The sequence below is a fragment of the Xiphias gladius genome, chromosome 10 (genome assembly GCF_016859285.1).
Source record: "Xiphias gladius isolate SHS-SW01 ecotype Sanya breed wild chromosome 10, ASM1685928v1, whole genome shotgun sequence".
Lineage (NCBI taxonomy): Eukaryota > Metazoa > Chordata > Actinopteri > Istiophoriformes > Xiphiidae > Xiphias > Xiphias gladius.
In genome coordinates, this window is record NC_053409.1 from 18,527,671 (window position 1) to 18,550,904 (window position 23,234).

General features: G+C 40.8%; 1 protein-coding gene across 2 annotated transcripts; it reads right to left on the minus strand.

The window, feature by feature from the left end:
* Positions 1–213: 213 nt before the first annotated feature.
* Positions 214–21,877, minus strand: plpp2a (phospholipid phosphatase 2a). Of its 2 annotated transcripts, none has more exons than XM_040138205.1 (6): positions 21,764–21,877; positions 4,807–4,958; positions 4,440–4,702; positions 3,190–3,247; positions 2,458–2,634; positions 214–1,607 (listed from the first exon to the last, which is right to left on the minus strand). In XM_040138205.1, the coding sequence occupies exons 2-6, from the start codon at positions 4,927–4,929 to the stop codon at positions 1,458–1,460; spliced, it is 771 nt and encodes a 256-aa protein (XP_039994139.1). In that variant the 5' UTR covers positions 4,930–4,958; positions 21,764–21,877; the 3' UTR covers positions 214–1,457. The 2 variants fall into 2 exon arrangements, with proteins under 2 accessions (XP_039994139.1, XP_039994138.1); XM_040138204.1 differs by lacking the exon at positions 21,764–21,877 and adding an exon at positions 21,539–21,740.
* Between the last annotated feature and the right edge of the window lie 1,357 nt (positions 21,878–23,234).

Genomic DNA, 23,234 nt, shown 5'->3' on the forward strand with positions numbered 1-23,234 from the left:
GAATCCCACAACTGTAAGTCCGGACATGAACAAACATGTCCGTGTGTTGCACATTGTTTTCACCAACATAGCAGAGAACAGCTGAATCAAAACAAAACAACAAAAAAAATAAATAAATAAATAAAAAAATCAAAATATTCCCTCACTCACAATCAGCACAAATCATTCCTTTGGATTTCTTTTTTCCTGCTGTTTGAAATAAGCACACACAGATGACATGCCGGTTTATCTTTATGGAGAAACTATACAAAACAGCTGACAGGCTGAAGGAAAGAAATAATTACATTACATGCGGTTTCACAATACGTTACGTGTTTTTATAAAGGGGAGGAAGAGGTCCATGAAAGGTGTATTTAGTGCATGTCAGACTTGAAGTGAAAAGCAATTGAGGTTCAAGAAAACTGGGGGGGGGGTTTAAGGGATGAATAAACCCCAGTAACTTCTCCATTTGTCCTTGGCCATCCTTTTTAAAAAAAAAAATCATTTAGGTAAAGTTTGTCTCTAGAAGAGAAGAAAAACATCCAAAGCAATGTTGCCTGCTCAAAGTTTCACTATAACATCACCATAAAGTGGTGGTAATACATTCTTAAAAGTTACACAATTTAGTAGAGTAGGTCTTAACAAAATAAAAATGTTAGGACTATACATGGTGTATGTAAATGGCAGTTAAAATAGTCCACCGTTACACAATACATACCTTCTAAAAACAGTAAAATGTAGACTAAAATATAGACAAAGTAATGACCAACAGGCAGATATAATCAAGCTCCAGTGTAGTTAAAATAACAACAGTCTTATCTAATGGAAACAAAGTAGAAAATATCTCGTCACTCCATCAAGGACAGGAAAATGCTTGGTTGGTGTTCTTGAAATTTTACAGATCTCTTTTGCAGTCTTTGCTCACTTTTCAGTCAAACTCGCGACATAAATTCTCCCCCACAAATGTGAAACTTTCTTTGCAGAAACTCAGCACAGTTTAAAAAAAAAAAAATTATATATATTTAATATAATTAATATAATATATATATTTATATAAATATATAGTATATTTATATAAATATATATTTAAAAACAAAATATGTATATATATGTTATATATATATATAATCATTGCACGCTTTCTAACAGAACAACACACTTCCCATGTACACAAAAACACACCACAAATGAATCGTGATTGAAAACACACACCCAAACTGGAAGACACACAGACAGTGGAGCTTCTACTCCAACAGGTTTTTTAAAATGTCTGAATTTTCATAGCTGTAAAATAGTTCGGAAATCCCCGAGTGGAGCAGGTCTAGTCTGAATTAGTGGTTACTGCAGTGTGTGTGTGTTTTTTTTTTTCTTTTTTTTTTTTTTTTTCTTTGCAAATCACACGTCCTGTTGTAACATAGCTGCTGTTAGAGTGTAGGCCCAGGTTAGTAGGAGTAGCTGTGGCGAGTTCAGTAATGTGCTCATACGGGTCCAGAGTAGTTGTAGTGGTTTCCGTGCTGCGAGTCGGGGAGCTGCGGGCTCGGTTTACGTTCAAGGTGTTCAATCTCTGCGGTGTCTGGTCGTGTGCAGGGTGGGGGTCGCTGCTTAAAGAAGTCGGACACGTATCGGACCTGAAACAACAACAAGAACAGCAAATATATCAATAAGTAAAAATTGAATGTGAATGTCAGTAAACGGATTCCAATACATCAGTAGTGTAATAAATACTACCTTTGTGATACTAATTTTTTTTTAAGATGATATTTTGGATAGTTTTTGCCTTCATTCGACAGTTGAGAGTAGAGTCAGACAAAAGGACGACACGCACCGGAGGCTGCCCGCCAGAATCAAACCAGGGACATTTCAATTACACGTTCCAACCCTGAAACCTATAATTCTTTTATTTTTATTTTGGTGGCATTGTCCGCTGTGGGTTCAGCTCTGTGGTAATTTTTGAGGCTTTAGTTTGCAGTGTTGTTGTGTTGGATTGTATTAACAGGTGTTGCTAATGTTTTTCTTTCAATATATAGTTCTTCAATACAACACAGCAGCAAAAAACCGCCTCACATTGTACCACAGAAAGAAGTTGCACACACACATAATTAAAGTAGTAGCCCCAAAAACCGTAACCTTAAAGTGAGGTACTATGGCTTTTTTATTGCACTGCAATACATCCTAGACGTGTTTCTATTTTTGGCTGGACCGCAAAAAAAAAAACAACAAATGTCCATCACTGACTGAATGATGAAGTTACACCGTTGGTCAGCTGGCCGAGTGTTGGGAGTCTCCCCAATGGTTGTTGCTCTTTCAAAATGAAGCGGCAACATCAGTTTCAGTTGCGTTATCACAATGGCGTTTACAGGCCGTGTGGCCAACTTCGTGCCTTCGTTTCTAGATTTACATCTAGACACATAGGAGCTTTAAAACAATCCGAATATCTATTTTGGTACAAATGACAAAGAAACACACTGCTAAACTCACAGTGAGAACCGCGATAAGAGCTCCCTGCAGCAGCCCCACCAGGACATCGCTCCAGTGATGTTTGTAGTCAGAAACACGCGTATATCCCACATACAGAGCAAACGCCAGCAGGAAGAATTGGATGGTTGGTCGAACCAGGCGCGTCCACTTCCCCTTCATCCGAGCCTGGACGTAGAACTGGACACATACACAAAATAAAATATTTTAAAGCGGCTGCTAACTAAATCTAAACCACATGCATGTACGTGTATGGGTGAGCCATTGGTTTGGAGAAATGAAGAGTTGTAAAAGTATGTACGAGAAAACTATGAAACCGACAAAGTTTGTTTTTTTACATTTATGGAACTAAAATGAAAACCCCGACCAAATCATGACCCTAACATTAACCAAAAAATAATTCACCCCGAAATGAAAAACTAAATAACTTCTAACTCTAAAGGATTAAAGTCACATTAAAAGTGATGAAGTCAGATTCATTGTAATTTCAAGACCACAATTCTTAACTTATATTTTCCAGTATTTCACTTCTTAACACTCCAACAGGGATTAAACATCTGAGTCTGTCATCTTCCGTCCATTGTACAGTGTTTAGTAATACAACAATGATGTTTTCAAAGTGGAGCCACGTGTCCGCGTTGACGACCTCCTCCTACGTTGAGTCAGTGGTGGGTGTTTTTGGTAAACAGACATTTCACAACGTCAGAGCGTCCCACGCAACGACAACGCACTCACCGACAGAAAGAGCATGCAGTACATCCCAAAGGACGAGTGGCCAGAGTAGAAGGACAACCTGAGGAGCAAAGAGGCAACAGAACAGCATTAATGTGCAAAGTCCACAGATGTTTTCCAGGGACTTCCAATAAAAATGATGATGAAGAATAAGGATTAGATACTGTCCCATTTATCGGTTTATTGTCCACCTGCAACTTGATGCATGTAATGCCTTTTAACCAAATTACATATTTACGATAGAACAAATGCACCAATTCCTAATTGATGCCAAAAGGACATTTTGATGTGACTGACCTTATGCATTAACTGTACCATAAAGATTATTATTGTCCTGGATTCCAGTAGGATTTAGTTTACAGTGGTCCAAACTGAGCCTTACTGACAAAGTAAATGATAATTATATGTATTGATAAATAAATGTTTAATCCTGAAGAATTGGTCAGTCGACCGATAAGTCGAGGCTCGTTCCTAAATGTGAAGATTTGCATTGTTTTACCACTTTACGTCTCTGGAGGCTGCATATTTTTGGGCATCAGCCGTTGGTCAGATGAAGTAAGCAATTTTAAGCCATCACTTTGTGTAACTTATGATAGATCTTTTCATTATTTTTAACGTTATACCGGCTAAATAAAACAATCCTTTCCTAATGTGGATATCACATCCAAACCGGTCGAGATACGCTGCTCATTTTATTTAGCGTGAGCAGTCAAATAAGTTCAGAAAATTGATCTAGTAAAGAGAAAGGTGGAACACACTTCCTGATGATATCTACTCTCATATTACAATTTCATTTTTATCAGTTTGGAAAAAGGAAAATAATGGCTACTTAGGGTTTTTGTTTTTTTTTTTAAAAATCAAACAAGTATGCAGAGCGTTTGCTGGTTACAGCTTCAAACGTGAAGCTTTTAGCTGAAGTAAATTTATTTGTGTTTTAGACTGACGGTCAACAGCAGTCGGTAAGTGTCAACTTAGGCACTGGGAACTTGGAACTTTATATATCTTAAATGATGAAAAAAAAAAGTCATTTAAATTGTTTAAATAGTTAGCAGTTTTTTTTTTTATCCTCCCAAGAACAAGAAATTTTTAGGTCAAACTTCTGCATGAAAAGAAAACATCTTAAACATTTTAAATTACTTCAAATAGGAGCAGTCAGGAACTTGAATCCAAAAGTACTGGAGTCAGCCTTCACTGTGTCCAACTTTAGTACATAATAAAGACCGTGAGGGAGGCGAGGTGTTGAGTGAGCCCACCTGGATTCAGTCACATTGCGAGGGTTGCCGGTGCAGTTGATATGCAGCATGTATCCGTTGCAGCTGACCGGGGCGCACACGGCTAAAAAGTTTGGACGGGGGCGACCTATGGTGAACTTGGCCAGGTCGGTCAGTGATTGGCTGACGGCGCCTCCGAACAGGAAGGTGCCCACCACCTTGTATAGTGCGGAGAGGTACTGGTTGAACTGGGAGTTGGAGTGGAGCTGTTTGGTGTGCACCAGATAGGCCTCTCCTGTGGTGATCTGTGACGGAAAGAGGTGAGCGTTCAGCTGATGGTATTTAGTGAAAACATGGATTTTTTTTATTTATTTTCTATTTGAGTGGAACCACATTGTCACGGACTCACAATGACTATGGAGCAGGTGATGGTGACCGCAGCCATGGCCCCATGGGAGATGGTGTCTCTCCTGTATGGATGGCTGATGCTCTTGTCATCGCAGTAGATTCCTCTCTGGTAGGGGCTGAACATCAGCGTCAGGATGGCCGACGGCAGAGCCGCTGGAGGAAGAAGAGATATACAGAGATATGACCTCTGCTTTTATCGGCACACATACACAAAACCTACGTACTGCTAAAGACAGAGTGAAAGTAAAATATTGAAATATACGTAGTCAAACCTCAATACCCAGATACAGACCTCCACCAAATATCAAGTTTCAGGTGATTTTTTTCCTCGTCCAAGTACTGTAGATGCAACTTTTCATGAAAAGCAATAGTGCCTTTGTTCAAGTCTGTTTAGTGTAATGGATCAACATTAAAAAAAAAAGAAATGACTTTTGATTTCTATAAAATCTCACTTCAATCCGTTTTTGGAAGTCCTGCTAGCCAACAGAGAAAAACGAAACAAATGAGACTAAAAACTTTATTTATGGAAAAATATCAAAAGAAAAACAGTTTTTAGCTTTGTTTCCTGCACTGAAACCACAAATGTGAGCAAAAAAATAAGTAGAAAAATTGATACAGAACGTTCCCAAGACGCATTAATCAGATTTTTTATATAAATGGATCATCTATCATATAACTATTATCTATTAGAGGCTTCACTCAGAGAATCGTCAGCCCGACTCTGCAGTTCCCCTCACTTCTACAGAACAACTCTGGCATCCTTCAGCTCGCGGTTCACGTTTTTCTCTGGCATGCAGCCTTCATCACAACATTCATCACCATCCTCTCCAGTCAAAATCGGATTTAAATGCAGGTTTAAAGTGGAGGACAAGCTAACTGCCATCGGAGAAGTGAACACAGGCATTGCAACAGTTGTACTTAGTCCTTGGGAACCACTCTGTATTGTGAAGAGCCCGAGGTTCCATCCTGAGAGCAGCTAAGACCCTTCAGCTCTGCAGTGACAAGTCAAACATGAACTACAACACAATGAGGTGCAGCTCAGGAAACAGCTAAGAACACACTGATGGACTAATCTTTTGGCTTCGGGCAGGAGGCTCGACTCTGCCAAGTAAATGAATTTGTCAACAGCAGAGCTCAGCGGCAACAGCTTCACCTCTGCCGGCCGCGTTTACCCTCTACGGGGGAACCACGGAAACACGCTGTCCTGCGTGGACGACTGTGACCTTTGACATCGGGGCAGCGTTTACACAGCGAAAGGGCCTGGGAGCTGAGGATTGAGCCAGGGCGCGCAAAAGTGCGCATACACACACTCCAGACAGATCAAACGTGGTGTACAACCTACAGAAGTGTTTTGTTTTTTTTTAAACGTGTGTTTATACAACGTGTTTATAGGTTTGTAATGAGAAATCATTTGTGCTATTGTGGAAGACAGACAGCAGACATCGGGTTTATAAGTTTCTCTTGGTGCACACACAGCAGTGGAAGCACATAAACCTGTCTTTAGAATCTGAGCAGGACAATAGTCCAATCTACACTGAATGATGTCAGGAGCTTTCTACGCTACACCCTTTAAATAGCTTTCCTGTTTTCAAGAACTCAAGTGCCGAACTGCCGAAGCTAACGAGAGCGAGGGATGGATGGAGTTTGTTTTCGTAGGCGGGGTGTGTATATTTACTGGGTAATGCCATAAGAGCAGCTCTCCACTAACAGATTGCTTCCTTCCTCCAGAGTGTGTGACCGTCGCTCCGACTGGCAGGACTAAATGGAACCACACGAGGACACACAAATACAGAACGGAAAACGCATCCCAGACAGGTAGTTAAGCGACGGTCATTCTAGCATGACGTCATGCGTACATACGTGCCGAAGAGCGTGAAATCAAGTCTGAGGTCAGACGCGCTGTGGCTTCTGTCAGGTGTGAACGTTCATACCCAGTGTTTCCTCTCTCTCTACTTCCTGCTACATACAAGGATATAAAATTCAGTAAGCACATCAAGCAAGAATAAACATGTTGGGCGGAATGTGGGCTATATCTAAGCAGGAAGTTAAAAAAAAAAAACGGCCTAAAAATTGGGAGAACGCACACGTGAAAAAAAATTACTTGTTGACCTCTTAAGGTCTCGATTTTATACCCGAATGCTGAATGACAGCGTCACATATATGTTTAGCCAGTAAACAATCTATTCTGTATCTGCTTGTTGTGATGCTTCATTAAAACGGCACTTTATAGAGTTGAGGGCAGAGTGAAACTAACGAAGCCACAGTAAATAAACTGGAAACATTCTCGGATGTCATTTTAGGCATCATTTTACACACATTTTCCCCACAACTCAGCCTGATACATTTGACATCTCTGGAAACTGGAACGTCCAGAAAATGTTAAAATGAGAGCTCTGTGGATGTGTAAGCAACGTGCTGTGGGTTCAGGAGAGCTGGAATAGGGCTGACGATATTGTAAGACCAAAACCAATTTCGTGTTAGTCCGTCTCGCCATACTTTTTGACTGACCTACCCCATATGTGGCTTCCGGTGTGTCAGAGATGAGACTTTAAAGTGCTGCTGCTTGTCTAGAAATCTCTCAGTGTCCTCAGACCATAACCCCGCCGACTGTCTGTCACTATATGAACCCTCCCGGCATCTCAGGCCATCGGGTAGAGGGCTGCTGGCTGTTCGCAGAGTTCAAACTAAACATGGAGAAGCAGCATTTCTTTTAAAAACGTTTCTATGCTTTTGATTTGCATTTGAATGTTTTTACGCTTTTATTGCATTATGTAAAATGCATTTGAATTGCCTGTGTGTAAGAAATGTCCAACGCAAATAAACCTACCTTGCGTCTCTGCCCCAAGCCCCCCCGGTTCCTACTGAAGAGGAGTTTAATAATTTCAGCCGGGCACTGTAGTTTTTGGGAAACTTTACTCAAACAGGGATAAATAATGAGTTTGTTGGGGACTATTTTTTAGCAGCAGATTTGGTGTGCTCATGAGTATTTATAACAGCAGGATGGCAGTCACTAAAAAACCACACAGTGCCCATGTTCATGGTGATGAAGGAACATGTCACCCAGTTCATTGGTGGGGCTCAGTCAGGGGGTTTTAGTAGTTTTTGCACAACACTGGAGTTCAATGGCACAGAGGAATAAGCTATATCAGGCACTGACGATACTTGTTAGTAGTGTTGGTTGTTTCACGAGACCCGTTGACAATAAGAAAAATATAAAAGATAAATCTAGTGATATTCTAACAAGTTTAAGGGCTGCACCGCTTCGAACGAGGAGCAAAGATCATACGCTTGAGAAAAAGCAACACATATTTCAACCCATCTAAGCCTGAGACCTAGTTAAAGGGCAGACTCCTCCACACTATATGGCTCCATTAATGGAGACTAAATTCAGCGTATATAGGCTGAAAAACCTTTTCTAATCTATAACTTAATAAATGGTAGAAAGACCAGCCCTTGATAACATGAGCTACGCGGCGTGGTAGCAGAAGCAGAAGGTTTACAGACGAACTCAAAACACAGTTCTGTGCATATTTACAAAGAAAGAAAATACACCAAAAAATATGCAAACGATTCAGCAAACACTAGGAATCCTGAGAAAAACAATCTATTTTTAACAATATACATTTTAAGCTGTTTATTAAAATAAGATATGTGAAACACTATGCTCATCTTTAACCTGGAGTCTAAGAGTGCTCTCTTGATAAATGTACAATAAAAGCAACACCCGCGCAATCTACTGCCTTTGTAACACTGCCTCTGGAAGGCCTAAACAGGCTTTAATGTCTGGTGTGATATTTGTCACCATCTCAGAACAAGTGCCACTAATGGTCTTTGATGTCAAGCAGTTTCCTCATTTAAAAGATTCAAAAGAGAATTTATTCTGATTAAAGGAGGCCCTCCCTTTTCCTCTTCACATCACAGAGCTCATTATTCCAGCAGGTCAAGCGTGCTCGCAGCTCCTCTTTGAAGTGAGGCCCAACCATTGTTTATTCTGCAGGGTGCAAGGATAACATTTAGATAAGAGGCTGCTTGTTGGACAAGCCTCTGGTGGCTACACACTTCCTGGGTGGAGATGTGTGGGGACAGAGCTGGGCAATGGCCCTCAAAACACACACACACACACACACACACACACACACACGCACACACACACACACACACACACACACGGTAACCACTGCTGAGGAAGTTGATCCCCCTTTCGTATCAAACATGCTCCAACAGTCTCTGGGAGCTGAGACCACAGAGAGTTCCTATTATCTGAGCAGGACTGGCTGTTTTTATCTGCCCTATTATTCCAGAAGGCCTGGTATGTTTTTATAGGCCTGTCCTGGTGGTGCGGCCTCCCCAGGCTGGCTCAAGCTGGGGGGAAGATGGGGTCATTCCCCAAATTTACCCAAAAAAACTCTAGTCTTTTCTTCCCAGAGAGGAGCATATTCACACCCTCCTTCATCAAAATGTTTTTTGTTTTTACGTACTGTAATATACAGAATTCCCCCTTGTTTGTATGTTTCATTTTGAGTATGTTTTACTTGATTTTGTCATTACAAGCAACTGCTTTCATTTGATGTAATTTATATTGCAACTTTTTGAAAATGTATTAATTCAATGTATTATTTGTATGTTAGTGTGGCAACGTGTTTTCTGATCAAACAACTTTTGAAGCTCAACATTACCTGAGACCCAGTAGTGGGAAATAAACGAGTGAATTTACTCAGTTACTGTGCTTAAGGGAACAGTTCAACAGTTTTGACATACGCTTATTCGCTTCCTTTATGAGAATTAGACGAGAAGATCGAAACCCCTCTCATGGTCACATTGGTGGCATGTGATTGATGTGTTTGGTGTTGAGTGTTTGTGTACTTTGTCCTCTTTCCAGGTCTTCATGGTGGAGAGGACGCCATGTGGCTCCGGTCCTATCTTTTGGAAGTTGTTGATGTTCTCCCACATCATTTTCTTCATTAGTCTACAATGTTGTCATCCTGATTGTCCATGTGAATCCACTCTGTAGCTCTATTCTGTAAACACAACGTCTATTGCATGTCTGTCTGTCCTGGAGGAGGGATCCCTCCTCAGTTGCTCTCACTGAGGTTTCTTCCATATTTGGCTGGACTGCAACAGTGGGGCCAGCCCTATAAACGCTAATGTCCGTGACTAACTGACCGAGAGTAATAGGGTTACAACATTGGTCAGCTGTATGCCACAAGACTGCTGAAGTGCTGAAGTTTCCCAACTGGTCAATGTTCTTTCAAAACGAATTGGCACAAACAGTTTCTCTTGCGTCATTAGGGGGGCGTTTTGCAGAAAGTGTTGCCAACGTATCAGCTTTGTCACTAGATTTACTGACTTTTCACACCCCTTCAGCGACTTTTCTTCACAAAAAGCACCTAGCGATAAATGAAGCGATTTTTTTGGACAAACCTTAGCTACTCCCCACAGGAGAGTTGCCGCACGGTGGCTGACGCAGACATGAATGAGCTTTTAACTCTCTCTCTGATCGATCATTTTACAAGTAAATATAGCTGAAATCCCAGGTGTATAGTGTTTTTGTCAGACTACGTCGCAGTTATAAAATCAGGATTTTAGCAGAGCAGAGCAGCAGCTTGGAAATGGCTTGGAAGTGTCTGCTGGTTAACAGGTCGTCTTAATGGGCCGTATTTCAGTCACTATTTCATACTTGTTCCATTGTCTGACAACAGACATAGAAAAAAAATGTAAATGAGAACAGCTTTTTTGGGAATTCGGCTTTATTAAATTACTGTATATGTGAGCACAGACAGTAGGAGAGTAGCAAACAGATAAAGGGCGGTCAGGCCATATACTAGGTCTTGACCTAGTCTTGTTTCCCATTTAAAAAGTTTTTTGGGGAGTTTTTCCTTGTATGAGTCGAAGGTCTAAGGACAGAGAGTGTCCCAATGCTGTACAGATTGTTACGCCCTTTGAGGCAAATTTTCTGACTTGTGATATTGGGCTATATAAATAACATTTGACTTTATTGGTGGTTAAAAACGGTTTGTTTTTCTCAGTGAATCAGAAAGTAAGTTTCCCCAAGATTTACAAGAGAGAGCTGAGAACAAACTACTTACAGTACGCTTCAGGCGCTTTAGGTATTCTGATACTCATCCATCTTGTAATACTGCACGCAAATTAATTCTGCAGCATGAGAGAACGACCCCAAACATACAGCCAGAGTCATAAAGAACTATCTTCAGAGACCAGAAGAACAAGGAGTACTGCAACAGATGGTCTGGCCCCCTCAGAGATCTGATCTCAACGTTATGGAGTCAGTCTAGGGTTGACATGAAGAGACAGAAGACACTGAGACAGTCTAAATCCACAGAGGAACTGATCCAAGTTCTCCAGGATGCTTCGAACAACCTACCTGCCAAGTACTGTGAAAAACTGTGAGCAGGTTTACCTCGGAGAATTGGTGCTGTTTTAAAGACAATGAGTGGTCACGCCAAATACATATTTGAGTCTGCATTTTGTATAAAGTCAATTGATAAACAAAAAAACTATTAGTGGCGTTATTTTTGAAAGCATCCCCAATTTTACTTTTAGTACCTCACACCTTTGCACAGTACTGTATATACAACACTGCAACATGACAGTTCAGCTACACAAAAGGAGTCATCCCACAGGCATAAGCGAATTAAAGAACTACAAATGTGATTAAAAACATCAACAAGTACAACTTTACAGTCCTTGAGAATTAAGGGGGGGTCTCTGAGCTGACCTCAGTTTGTTTTGCAGTTCATCAAGTATTGTACTACCTTGGAAGCAAATTGTTTGCTAAAAAAAAAAAAAAAAAAACTATTAATTGCTACTATACGGGAGTGTAATTTGAGTGGTGGTTGTTCTTCTGCAGAGTTGGACATGTGAGGGGGGAAAATAATGTGTTTGTTCAATATAGCTCCGCATCTATTCAAGTTCAGCGTTTAATTACCTTTAGCAGTGGACTTTGTCTGACACGACACATCCACGTTTGCTTGCTTTTGACGGAACTTCTGTACGTTTTAGCATCGGCTACATCGGAGCTTTCAGAAAAAAGTCGACTTTCCCAGTCGTAATTACGACTTGGAAGTTGAACTTAACAATACTTAGAAGTGGGAAACTGTAATTTCCCCCTCTAACGCCCTGGAAAGAAAGTGAATGAGTGTTTTTCCTAAACTGTTTAACAATTCCTTTAGGTACAATTTTGAGGTAATTGTACTTTAGTTTAAGCTAAAGCTAAGCTGTCAGTGCCTAGTTGATTTGCAGGTTGAAAATTTTACTTAAAGCATGTGATTTTTAAAATAGTAAAGGTTTTGTATGTCCAAAATGTCAGCTTTTAGGAACTCTTAAAAAAAGCCTTGTTTCAGCTTAGTGATTTGTTGTATTTTAAAAATTACCTAAGGAGTTTGACAGAATATTTGCGCTTTATTTGTGTCCTTTTTTTCTTTATTCCTTCCTTGGTAACTTCTTCCCTCCTTTCTTTCCTTCCTTCCTCCCTATCCCTCCTGAAATACTTCCTTTCTCCCTTTAATTGATCTGATAAATCTGAAAACTAATACTTTCACTTTTTTGAGTATATTTTACTCCTAATACTCGCTATACCACTACTTACGTTGACTGGAGGACATTCGCTCGTAGTTGGGTATTTTTATTATGCGGTATTTTTAGTTTTACTACTCTGACATTTAACAAATAGCTGATGAGTCTTTATTTAATTTATACTTTCTCCATGAACTTTCACAGCTGAGGAAAATGTAGAAACTGGTTCCAGTCTCTTTATCTAAAGAAGCACACACACACACACACACACACACACACACACACACACACACACACACAGAGTTACTGCTGAGTTTTTGTCTTCAGGCCACAGGAGAGATAAAAAAAGGAAGAAGGGAAAGTATTGTTTTACGCTTTCACAATCTCTTCTGGAAAGAGCGCAACCCCGATTCCTCTTTGAGAAAATAAACATGATGGAATCTGGGATCAGACACAAGTACAACTTCCCCTTGACCTCTGACCCATTGGGAAGTGGGAAGCGTTCCTGTTATTCAGCTCTTAAGATGAGTGCCGAGGCCCTCTGAGACTCGTCTTGAGAGCCGAATAATTGAGACGTTAACTGGAAAAACTGACCCGAAACAGGTAACAGTGTTGTGTGTGAAGATTTGTTTGAGCTCTGCATGACAAGTCTCAACGGACGACAGTGAGATTTGTGGGTCTGCTGGGCGACATTGTAGTTTGTTAGCTAACGGAAATGCGCAGCTGGTTGGCCACATCACATTGATGTGCTCGGAAAACCAATATTTAACTTGAAGATCCTTCTTTTGTTTGTTTTGACAACTTTTTCTTTAAGCCCTATCATGAAACGCTGTGTTTGTTCTGTACTGCATGCCCATGAAATCACTTGGCAAACAGCGTATTTGGTTCTGTCATTTCTTTCATGGATTTTGTTGATGCAGCTTTTGGTTGTTGTTTTTTTTTTTGTCTAAAATAGCCATCATTGTTCACTTTTTTGGGGGGTTAATCCAGTGATTCTAAGCAAAGTGTTGTCACAAAGAAAGTGCATCACTTCCTGTGAACCTGGGGATTTTTCCTGGGAAAGTCCTACAGGACACTGGCAGAAAAAAAAAAAAAAAAAAAAAACCTTCTTCTTGGTATATCCGCTGTTTTGGAGTCACAAAACTTTTTTTGTATGAAAAGGTCAAACGTCACTACTTTAAACAATAATACTGCATGCTCTGGAATGCATTGTTTGGTTTTTATGCCTGAAAAAGATTATTTTGATTAGTTTGTCTGCTTCTTATTTTATCTCAAAAACTTGTTAAAAAAAATGGTTTGGAACAGAATGGTGTCTTTTTTTTTTTTTAATTTATAAGCACATCTGTGAATCATCAGATGTTTGTTTTTTTTTATTAAAGCTTTGTTAAGTGTCAACTAAGTTGGACACCACATGAATACATACTGTAGTCGGTAATGTGAGAAAAGCAAGAAAAGATGAGAGAAAGACCCTGATCCTGACTATCATTAGACTTGGTTTGGACGTCCTGTAGAAAAGCAATAAAGGGGGACCAAATTTTCCTGAAATCCTTTCATGGTGGAGAGTACCCGACAAATCATTTAGCCAATGCTGTACGGAGAGTCGCTCAGATGTTTTCTTATAAAATCTTCTTTGCCACTTTTTTTTTTTTTTTCACCATAAACATAGTCAGTATCTCTGATGTCCCCAAAAAAAGAAGAGTGAGGGGTCTGGTTGCACCACAGCACCCAGCACTTCAGCCCTGTTTTCCTAGAGATTGTTTTAACATACAACTTTTGTGCAACAGCAAAGGCGTTTGGTAGGAAACGAAAGCGGCGGCTGGATTACGTTCAGAGGCAGCGCTGAATGAAGCACCACATTTAATAATGGCGGTGGAGTCGACAGGAGGGAAGCGGTTGGGGTAGATGGCGGGCGTACGGAATGCATGACTGTCACCAGAGACCAGGGTTCACATCCACAGTCCCACCTTCGGTTAAAAACACTTAAGGTTAGGCAACAATCATGGTTTTGGTTAAACTTAAAGAAACATGTTGTGTCTGAGGTCACTTTGAACTTTTTCTGTATTAAACCAAACCTTGATCTTTCCGAAACCCAACCAAGAGCTTTGAGTGACTAAACGTAACCATTAAAAGTTTAATAATGCCGCATATTTTATTGTATGTTGGTGGAAAAATTTTACCGATACGAGCAGTATGGACGTATTTGCAACATGCCAAATGCATAAAAATGAACAACGTATCCTCATTACGTTAATAGAAAACATTGTCTGGTACCACTTACGTTTCCTTCAAAACAAACTTGCTGCTGCAGTTTAGTTGTAAAAAAATTTCCTCCCAATATCTAATTAATAAAGTATGTATTGAAGTGCTCTTGGCAGAATTACATTTATCAATTCGTTTTTGAATAGTATAACCTGTGGAACAACTTAAACTGAATTAAGCACTGCCTAGCAGCTATGGAGCATTTGAATGTACTATCTTTATCATCCCAGTTGTCCTCAGATACTATTTCACCCAGGTCTCTTTCCTAGGTTTTCTTAGTTGCACCTCATGGAGGTTGATTATGAATGAGAATATTTTCCCTGTGCATTGATGCAGGTTATACCTTTATTAATAATTTCTATTATTAAATTAAATTCAAAGGATTGTGTGGCCTGAAGATATCTGCTCCCTAAAGACTTTTCTAGTTTGTGTTCCATTCAAGCCACAAATAAATACACGTTCTGAGCAATCAATCCTCTAGCTCATATCTTTCTGAAGTGTGCAGAGTAAAAGTAAAAAACTGACCTTTAATCAAAGACACAGAAAACAGAAATAATGGTTCCTCTAACAATAAACCACCGCAGCAATGACAAGACCTTCTGAAACCCACAAGTGACACGTAATTTAACCACACAAACACAAAGAGTCTATAGATACAGTCATACTTTTTACAATGCTGTGGTTTACAAGCACGCACACACGCACACACACACACACACACACACACACACACACACACACACACACACACTCTTTTAACAACTCTCATTTTCACACAGGAATGTCAGGGAGCACAAGTCAAAACTTTCTACTTGACTTTGACATATATTTGGAAGAAGCAGATACTGTGTTTGCATGTGTGTGTGTGTGTGTGTGTGTGAGTGCATGTGTGTGTGTGTGTGTGTGTGTGTAAAAAAAAAAAAACTGTTGAAGGAGCATCTCAAAACATGTCAGCAAAATGTTAAATGGCACATTAATAACATTCTGCAGGGAGAAACAACAGCAGCCGTTATCAGTCATCACAATCTAATGTACTTTTGAAGGAGTGGAACTGTATGAAATACACTTACACAAGCAACACACACTTTCATTTCCTCAGTGCTGTTTCTCACCTTAACAAAACATGAACTTTGTGTCACTGACCATTTCAGTCGATTGACAGAAAATTAATCAGCAATATTTTGACATGTGATTAATTGGTTGAGTACTTTTTAAGCAAAAATGGCAAAAACTCTATGGTTCCAGTTTGTCATATTTAAATATTTGCTGCTTTCTACTGTGAAAATAAACTCAAAATATTGGGGTTTCCGATCGTTGGTTTGACAAAACAACATTTAACCATGTCACCTTGGACTCTGGGAACTTGTGATGGGCATTTTGCTATTTGCTGACAAACAACCAACCACTTAAATAAAGACAATAATCAGTAGATTAACTGATGCAGCCTTTATATCGTGTGTCTATATTTTAGAGCACCTGCAACAAAATTGACTGATTATGCACCACTGTCCATGGAAGGCTTACCTACCATCTAACAGTAGATTTATATATAAAAAAAAAAAATCCCACTAATAACACAACTGGAGTGTGAAACAACTCATCATTTCCTCTCAGAAAACACCCCCCCCCCCCTTTTGTTCGCACTGGTTCACACTAGCAGTCAATTTTTTACTGTCCTGCCCATCTTCGTCCAAGGCCAACATCATATTTTAGCCAGAGAAGTGTCAAATTAAACAAGCAAGTTGCTTTCAAAATGCTTCAGGTCGGTGTCAACACATTAACTAGTTTTCTAATCCAGAAAATGAAATGGTGAAAAATAAAATCGGGGTTTAAAATACAAAGTTTTGATGCTAAAATAATAATAATTCCTGAAGCTTAAAAGTAAGAACAGTGAGATATACACTGATTATACCTAAAATAACTGCTCCATGTGTTACTATGCAGATATTCTGACTGATTAAATACTGCTTTACAGTATTTTGTGTGTGTGTGTGTGTGTGTGTCTGTCTGTGTGAGAGTGAGTGAGTGAGTGTAGGGGAGTCGGTCAGGCTCACAAAACATTCAACTGTCTGAGATCATAGGACCGATGTGTGAATTTTTCAGAATGGCTGGTATTCACTTTCAAGTCCTAGGGGTCGCTGACCTTGCACCTCCCATATTAGCAAACAGGAGTTTGGCTCCTGAGGCCAATGTTGGGGTAAAATGTATTTGAGGATACATCCTATGGCTCTTTTTACCCTGCTAGATGGGTACAGCGCAGATAATGAGTGCTAGAAGTGAAGTGGAATGACTTGAAATCAAATCAACTTCTCCTGTAAATCTACTTTGTCTGCATCTGCTACTTCATGTGAGGATTATTGGCACCAGTGTTAAACGCTCTTTCCGGTCGCTTGATCCGATCAAAGCAACTGAACAGAAACAAAAAGGGAGAGTCATAAAAGTTATTTAACGGCGACGGGTGACGAGTTCAGCAACAGCTGGGCCTGGCTCTGACCAAAAAGGTAGAAAAATCTTCTTAGCAGCACCTCCAAAGCTCACTATTTAACACCTTTTATCTCTTTTGTTTAAACCAAAGTGTAGAGGCAACACGTAGTAGTTTTTTAGGGGGTCGTATGCCAAACTAATTCTTGGACGGAGAGTCAGACTAGATGTTTCCCCGTTTCCAGTTTTCATACAAGCTAACTGGTTGTCGGCTCAGGCTACAACCAAGAGATAGTCCATCTCATAACCCCCTGAAAAACCACTTATGTTTACACTTTGGCTTTCTCATGAATTAACATGCTAATTATTGACCCTTAGAGGCCCCGGTGGGTGTGTTTTGTTACGTTTGGACAGAGCCAGGCCAGCTGTTTACCCCTGCTCTCTGTCTTGGTGCTAAGCTAACCAACCGTAGCCTCATGTTTAGCGCACAGAGAAAGGCACTGATCGTTTCACCTAACTCGTAGCAAAAAACAATCGAACAAAAAAAACCAAAAAACTAATAAGCGTGCAGTATTTCCGAAAATATCAAAAATATTTTAACAGAAGATATTGTGTGACAAAACCAGTGTAACAATAGCGTCTGGCTTTCATCACTTGTACAGTGTCAGAAATGTATATGATCTAGAGAGAGTCCAGATACGCTGCGTGTAAGTCACATAAAAAGAAAAGATAGAGACCAAGAAAGAAGTGAAACAAAAAGATGAACAGAGCAGGATGTTCATTTTTACAATCTTGATGATTTGACTGTATTGCAAAAATGTAACCGCAGCGTGAATTTCATGACCCGTGAGTGTAACAGCAGACGTTCTTCTGCGGTGGCATTTGTCTGTGTCAAAGTGAAATCTGGGCGTGCGGTACTGTGTGTTTCCGTGTGTGGTTTTTTTCCATGTACACTTGGAGGTTGTGCTGTATCTCCTGCGTGCGGTGGTAACAAATAATGGCAGGATGGAGGCTTGACTGCGGAGGGGAAGAGGGAGAAATAAAATACTGCGCAGAATCAGAGATCAGGTACAAACTGAACATTCAGCGCATTCCTACCATATCGCCCTCTCACACGCACACACTTCCACAGGCTCCAAGCCTTTCTAAACGAGTGGGATAGGACCTGATGATAGTTTGCCCTCCACACGCAGAGCAACCCATTACCGCTCTTGGTGGAGATGCAATGGTTTAAAGACAGAAATTTAAAAAAAGAAAAGAAAAGAAAAAAAAAATTCAGACATGGAGGACTGTTAGTTTGTACAGCAAGAGAGGCTTGCCATTGTAAACCTATTTTGCAAAAATGAACCCACATCGAAGGAAAACACTACAGCCTGGAATTACATCAAGATAATATCATGATATAACATTCATCTGGTTATTATTCTATTGACGTATGTGTTGACGTATGTTTCCAAGTCTTTAAACGCGCAATATGTAATTTTCTGCCACTAGGGGTCTCTCAATCAAAAACAACAACAAAGGACGGAGTTTGGTTGCGTCGTGGAGTAGCGCGGGATCGTGGGAGTTGTTGTCTTTAGCACCACTGCCGGTGTTACAGTCAGCTTCTCCCGATTGGGATCCCTTCGGTGTTAATCTGTAAGGAGGTTTTTACCGGGGGCGAAATTCTCTCTAAAGGTCTCCTTCTCTCCAAAATAATTAAAAAGGCGAAAGGTGATTAAAACAGGTAAAAAAAAAAAAAAAAACACTGAACAAAGCAGTTTCATGTTAAAAATCATCCTGAGAGGGCTGCGAGCCGGGCTGCCACTAAAGTTTGCTGAGCTTGTTTCTCTGATAATCGATGATCTAGACATCCGGTGACCAAAATACTAAAATCCTTCATCCGGTTAAATTATATGGTTACAAACGACCAAGATCTAAAAAGCGTATCGTATAACAAATGTAGCTCTAAACTGAATAAGAAGTCAATTTTGACTGCTTCACGCAGACAACCACAATGCTGATGCGTGCGCAAAGGGGACATGACGCCACTGACAGGCGACTAAAGGGAAATGGACCTCGATTAACATTACGGATTTCTGTAGGTTTGAAAATTGCTGGAAACATTTGGGATGATGTAAGTACACAACTCAACAAAATATATCAATTAAGTCTAGTCGTTTTTAGGCATTTTAATGTGGAAACGTTACATATTATACCTTTAAAGCTGTGTTACAGTTAAGTGATAGAATTTTCTGAGTTTATTTGTAGGGCTGACATGATTAATTGATAATTACTGTTGAATAATCTTGAAAACAATCTGCAAATTCTAATATTTGAGAGGCTGAAACCATCAAATACTTGACCTCTGCTTGAAAAACGGCATGCTGATTTTCGTCGGGTAATTTTATCTGCAAACAGAAATGCTGACAGCGGATTTTTATCATTATCACCTGCCTCTTAGCAACACCGATGCACACAAAATGATTCCGAGCACAAATCTTGAAAAAAAAAATTTTTTTTTCGCTGAATTCCACCTGACAAATATCTCACGGGTCAGGGACTTCCACACCAGTGGTTGTGATATGATAAATACATTAACTTCAAGCTGAGTCAGCCAAAGGCTTTGTAGACTGAGAAATCTTTGGCTGACTAGTCATTAATCATCACTTGAAATTGATTCCACATCTCTGATTTCACAACAGTATGCTTTCATGTTGAATAAGCACTTCTTTTTAGGCGTTCTTTCCGCATGATTGTATTTGTCCAAAGAAAAGACTCCTCTCAAGACGTCACTGACTCTCCTGGCTGACTAAGAAACAACTTGACTCATTTTCAAATCGGCTACTGAAATGAAAGCATGGCCCTAGCAAGGATTTAACCAAGAACCCCCCCCAACGTCACACACACACACACACACACACACACACACACACACACACACACACACACACGCACACACACGCACACACACACATGCACACAACAACAGACATGTAGGGCGTTGATAGTGGGCTCAGCGTCAGGTGTGCACACACATGACCCTACATCCTGAGTGCAGAGGGAGAACAGAAGAACAGTCATTATCATTCCTCCCTGTCAGTCACCAGATGGGTCCACAACTGGGGACACACACACACACACACACACACACACACACACACACACACACACACACACACACACACACACACACACACACACACACACACACACACACACACTAGCTTTCAATGTTTTCTTCAATATCTTGCTGCCTTAACAGGCATTCCACTGCAGGCAAGTTCTACTGTTGACCCCATATTTCACACCTACAAACAAACTCAACACTGCCATCTCCCTCACCCTTTTTCATAATTTCAACGACAACCTCTGTCAGAATCATGTTTGCAAAAAATCTGAGCAGATGTGACACAAAAGGCTGGAAGGTTTCAGTTCTGTTAATGGTTTTTTTGTCGTCCTCAGTGAGCAGAGCAGGTCGCAACAAGCCGTTTTGTTCCCTGCGCAGTGCTCACACATTCACCGCCGAAGAGCCCACCCTCAGCACACACACACACACAAACCTGGTCTACATTTTCCAAAACAGGATTGTTACTGCCACACAGAAAGAGATTCATTGTCAATGATCTTTGCTCTTCCTCCCAACCCTAGGTTTAAAAAAAGAAAGGGGCCCAGGGTGCAGGAGGAAAAAATATGCAACGAGCCTGAGACTGGAAATTATTCATCACAGAAATGAAGAGACGGGCAGAGATTTATACGCACAGCCAAAGTGCACTTTGTGGCTACTTACACACAACAAACTCAACCACGAAGCAGCCAAAACACAGAGATCAAATTGTGAGTGTATCATGGCCTCAGCATATCAACACTTTAAAAGCCTGACAGTGAGATAAGATACTACGTGTCCTATCTTAACCCCAGTGATTTCAGCGGTGAAATCACTTTGGGGACAGCCAGATATCAACAAAAGTCCCCGGCAGTCTTCTTTTTCCTTGTTGGGAAAGACTCTGTTTAGCCTGTTTGAACATGATAGAGACAACTGATGACTTGCAGAGTTTAATAGTACTGCTGATTATACAATCGTTGCAAATTAATGCGTCTACTATGCTGCTGCTTCTTCTTCTTGCAACAGAGCACTGTGCAAGTTACGTGTTTGGAATGTATATCATGCAATTTTTAGACAGGAGTAAGTATCTCATCCTCTGATCCTGCAGAAATACCCGTGAGGCAACATGTGGATTATCTGTGTAGCTCCTGTGTGTCCATGTTGCCTCACAAGCTGTAAAAGCTGTGATATGTAAATACAGAGCTAGATAGATAGATAGTTATAAAGATAGATACATGGAGAGAGAGAGAGAGATAAAAGACAGATACATAGAGATAAAGATAGATACACAGGGAGAGAGAGAGCTCATTTTGGAGTTGCATTTCTGAATCGGGCCACACAAAATCACAAGTTGACGCACATTAGACATCGAGCCTGAAACTAATCATATTTTCAGCCATATTGTCAGGAGGGAGAGCAAAGGGTAGGAACTCACCGACAAAGACACAAAGAATATCCACCACGATCAGAATCAGCTTCTTTCCTTGCTCGATCATGTTTCCTCCGATGCGGCTTCACTCACATAAATGACTCGAGATTTTTTATTTTTTTTTTAAAAAAGCAGAGGGCAGAGCTGGGATCCCTGAAACACCTGGAGCAACTATGGGGGGTGAGGGGGAACGGGGAAAGGGGAGGGGGGATACTATCAGGACAAGTCTACCTGCTCGTTCTTCCGGCTCCTCTGTGTACCTGCCCGCTTGTCTGTCTGTCTGTCTGTCTGTCCGTCCGTCCGTCCGTCCGTACTGCGCTGTTCCAGGTGAGCCGCAGGCGGAGGACGCGGAGCTGCGCACAGGGCGTAAGCCCCGTCGTGTTTTTCTACGCGCGGCTGGCTCCTCCCCGCACACAGCGGCCCTGACAGAGGGTGGCTTCCCGAGATCTGCGCTCCGGACCGGATGCCCCTCCAGCGGCAACAACAACCGGCACAACACATTTCCCCACTTTCTCTTGTCTCTACCTCTACACGGTGGTTAATCAACTGCAGGCAATGAAATGAAATGGAAAAAAAAACAAACAAAAAAAACCACAACCTGGTTCACTTTTTTTCGGTGGGGGCATGGCACACCCCCCCGTCTCACCTCAAATATGACATTCCTATTGTACGGGGTGACTCTTAACAGTAGAGATCTCAGATTATTATTGGGTATTGTCGATGCCAGATGAAAGATTTCGGTGGCATTGGGGACAAAAAGGAATTTGAAGGCTACTTCCACTGTATTCAAGTAAGTATTTAGATTAAATTTCGCCCCAAATGATGAACAGTATGCTCCTTCAAATAAGCCTTTTAGGAATTACAGCCATTTTAAATACCCAGTCACTCATGTTCAGAGGGTCACAAGTAATCGGACAAACCAACATAATCATAAACATAAGGATTATTTTTAATACTCGGATGAAAATCCTTTACAGTCAACGACTGTCTGAAGTCTGGAAACCATGGACGTCACCAAATGATGAGTTTCCTCCCTTGAGATGCTTCGCCAGGATTTTACTGCAGCTGCCTTCAGTTGCCGTTTGTTTGTGGGTCTTTGTGTCCTCAGTTTTGTCTCCAGTAAGTGCAAAGCATGCTCAGTTGGGTTAAGGTCAGGTGGCTGCCTTGGCCTTTGAAGAATACTGCAGCATTTGGCTGAATCTGAGCAGACAGTTTAGCCCCTATGAACTTCAGAATTCCTCCTGCTACTTCCATCAGCAGTCACCTCATCAATAAACACCATTGACCCAGTTCCTCTGGCAGGGATACATGCCTTTGCCATAACAGTGCCTCCACCATGTTAGACAGATGACGTGGCATGATCTGGATCATGGGCCGTTCCTTTCTCTCTCCATACTCTTCTCTTCCCATCGTTCTGGTACAAGTTAATCTTGGTTTCATCTGTCCAGAGAATCTTGTTCCAGAACTAATCTGCAGAACTAATCTAATCTGCATTTCTTGTTCTTGAGTGTTACCAATGGTTTGTACCTTGTGGTAAACCCTCTGTATTTACATTCATGAAGGCGTCTCTTGATTGTAGACTTTGACAATAATACGCCTGCCTCCTCTAGAGTGTTCTTGACCTGGCTAGATGTTGCAAAGTGGTTTTTCTTCACCAGGGAAAATATTCTTTGATCATCCACTTTAGTTGTCTTCCGTGGTC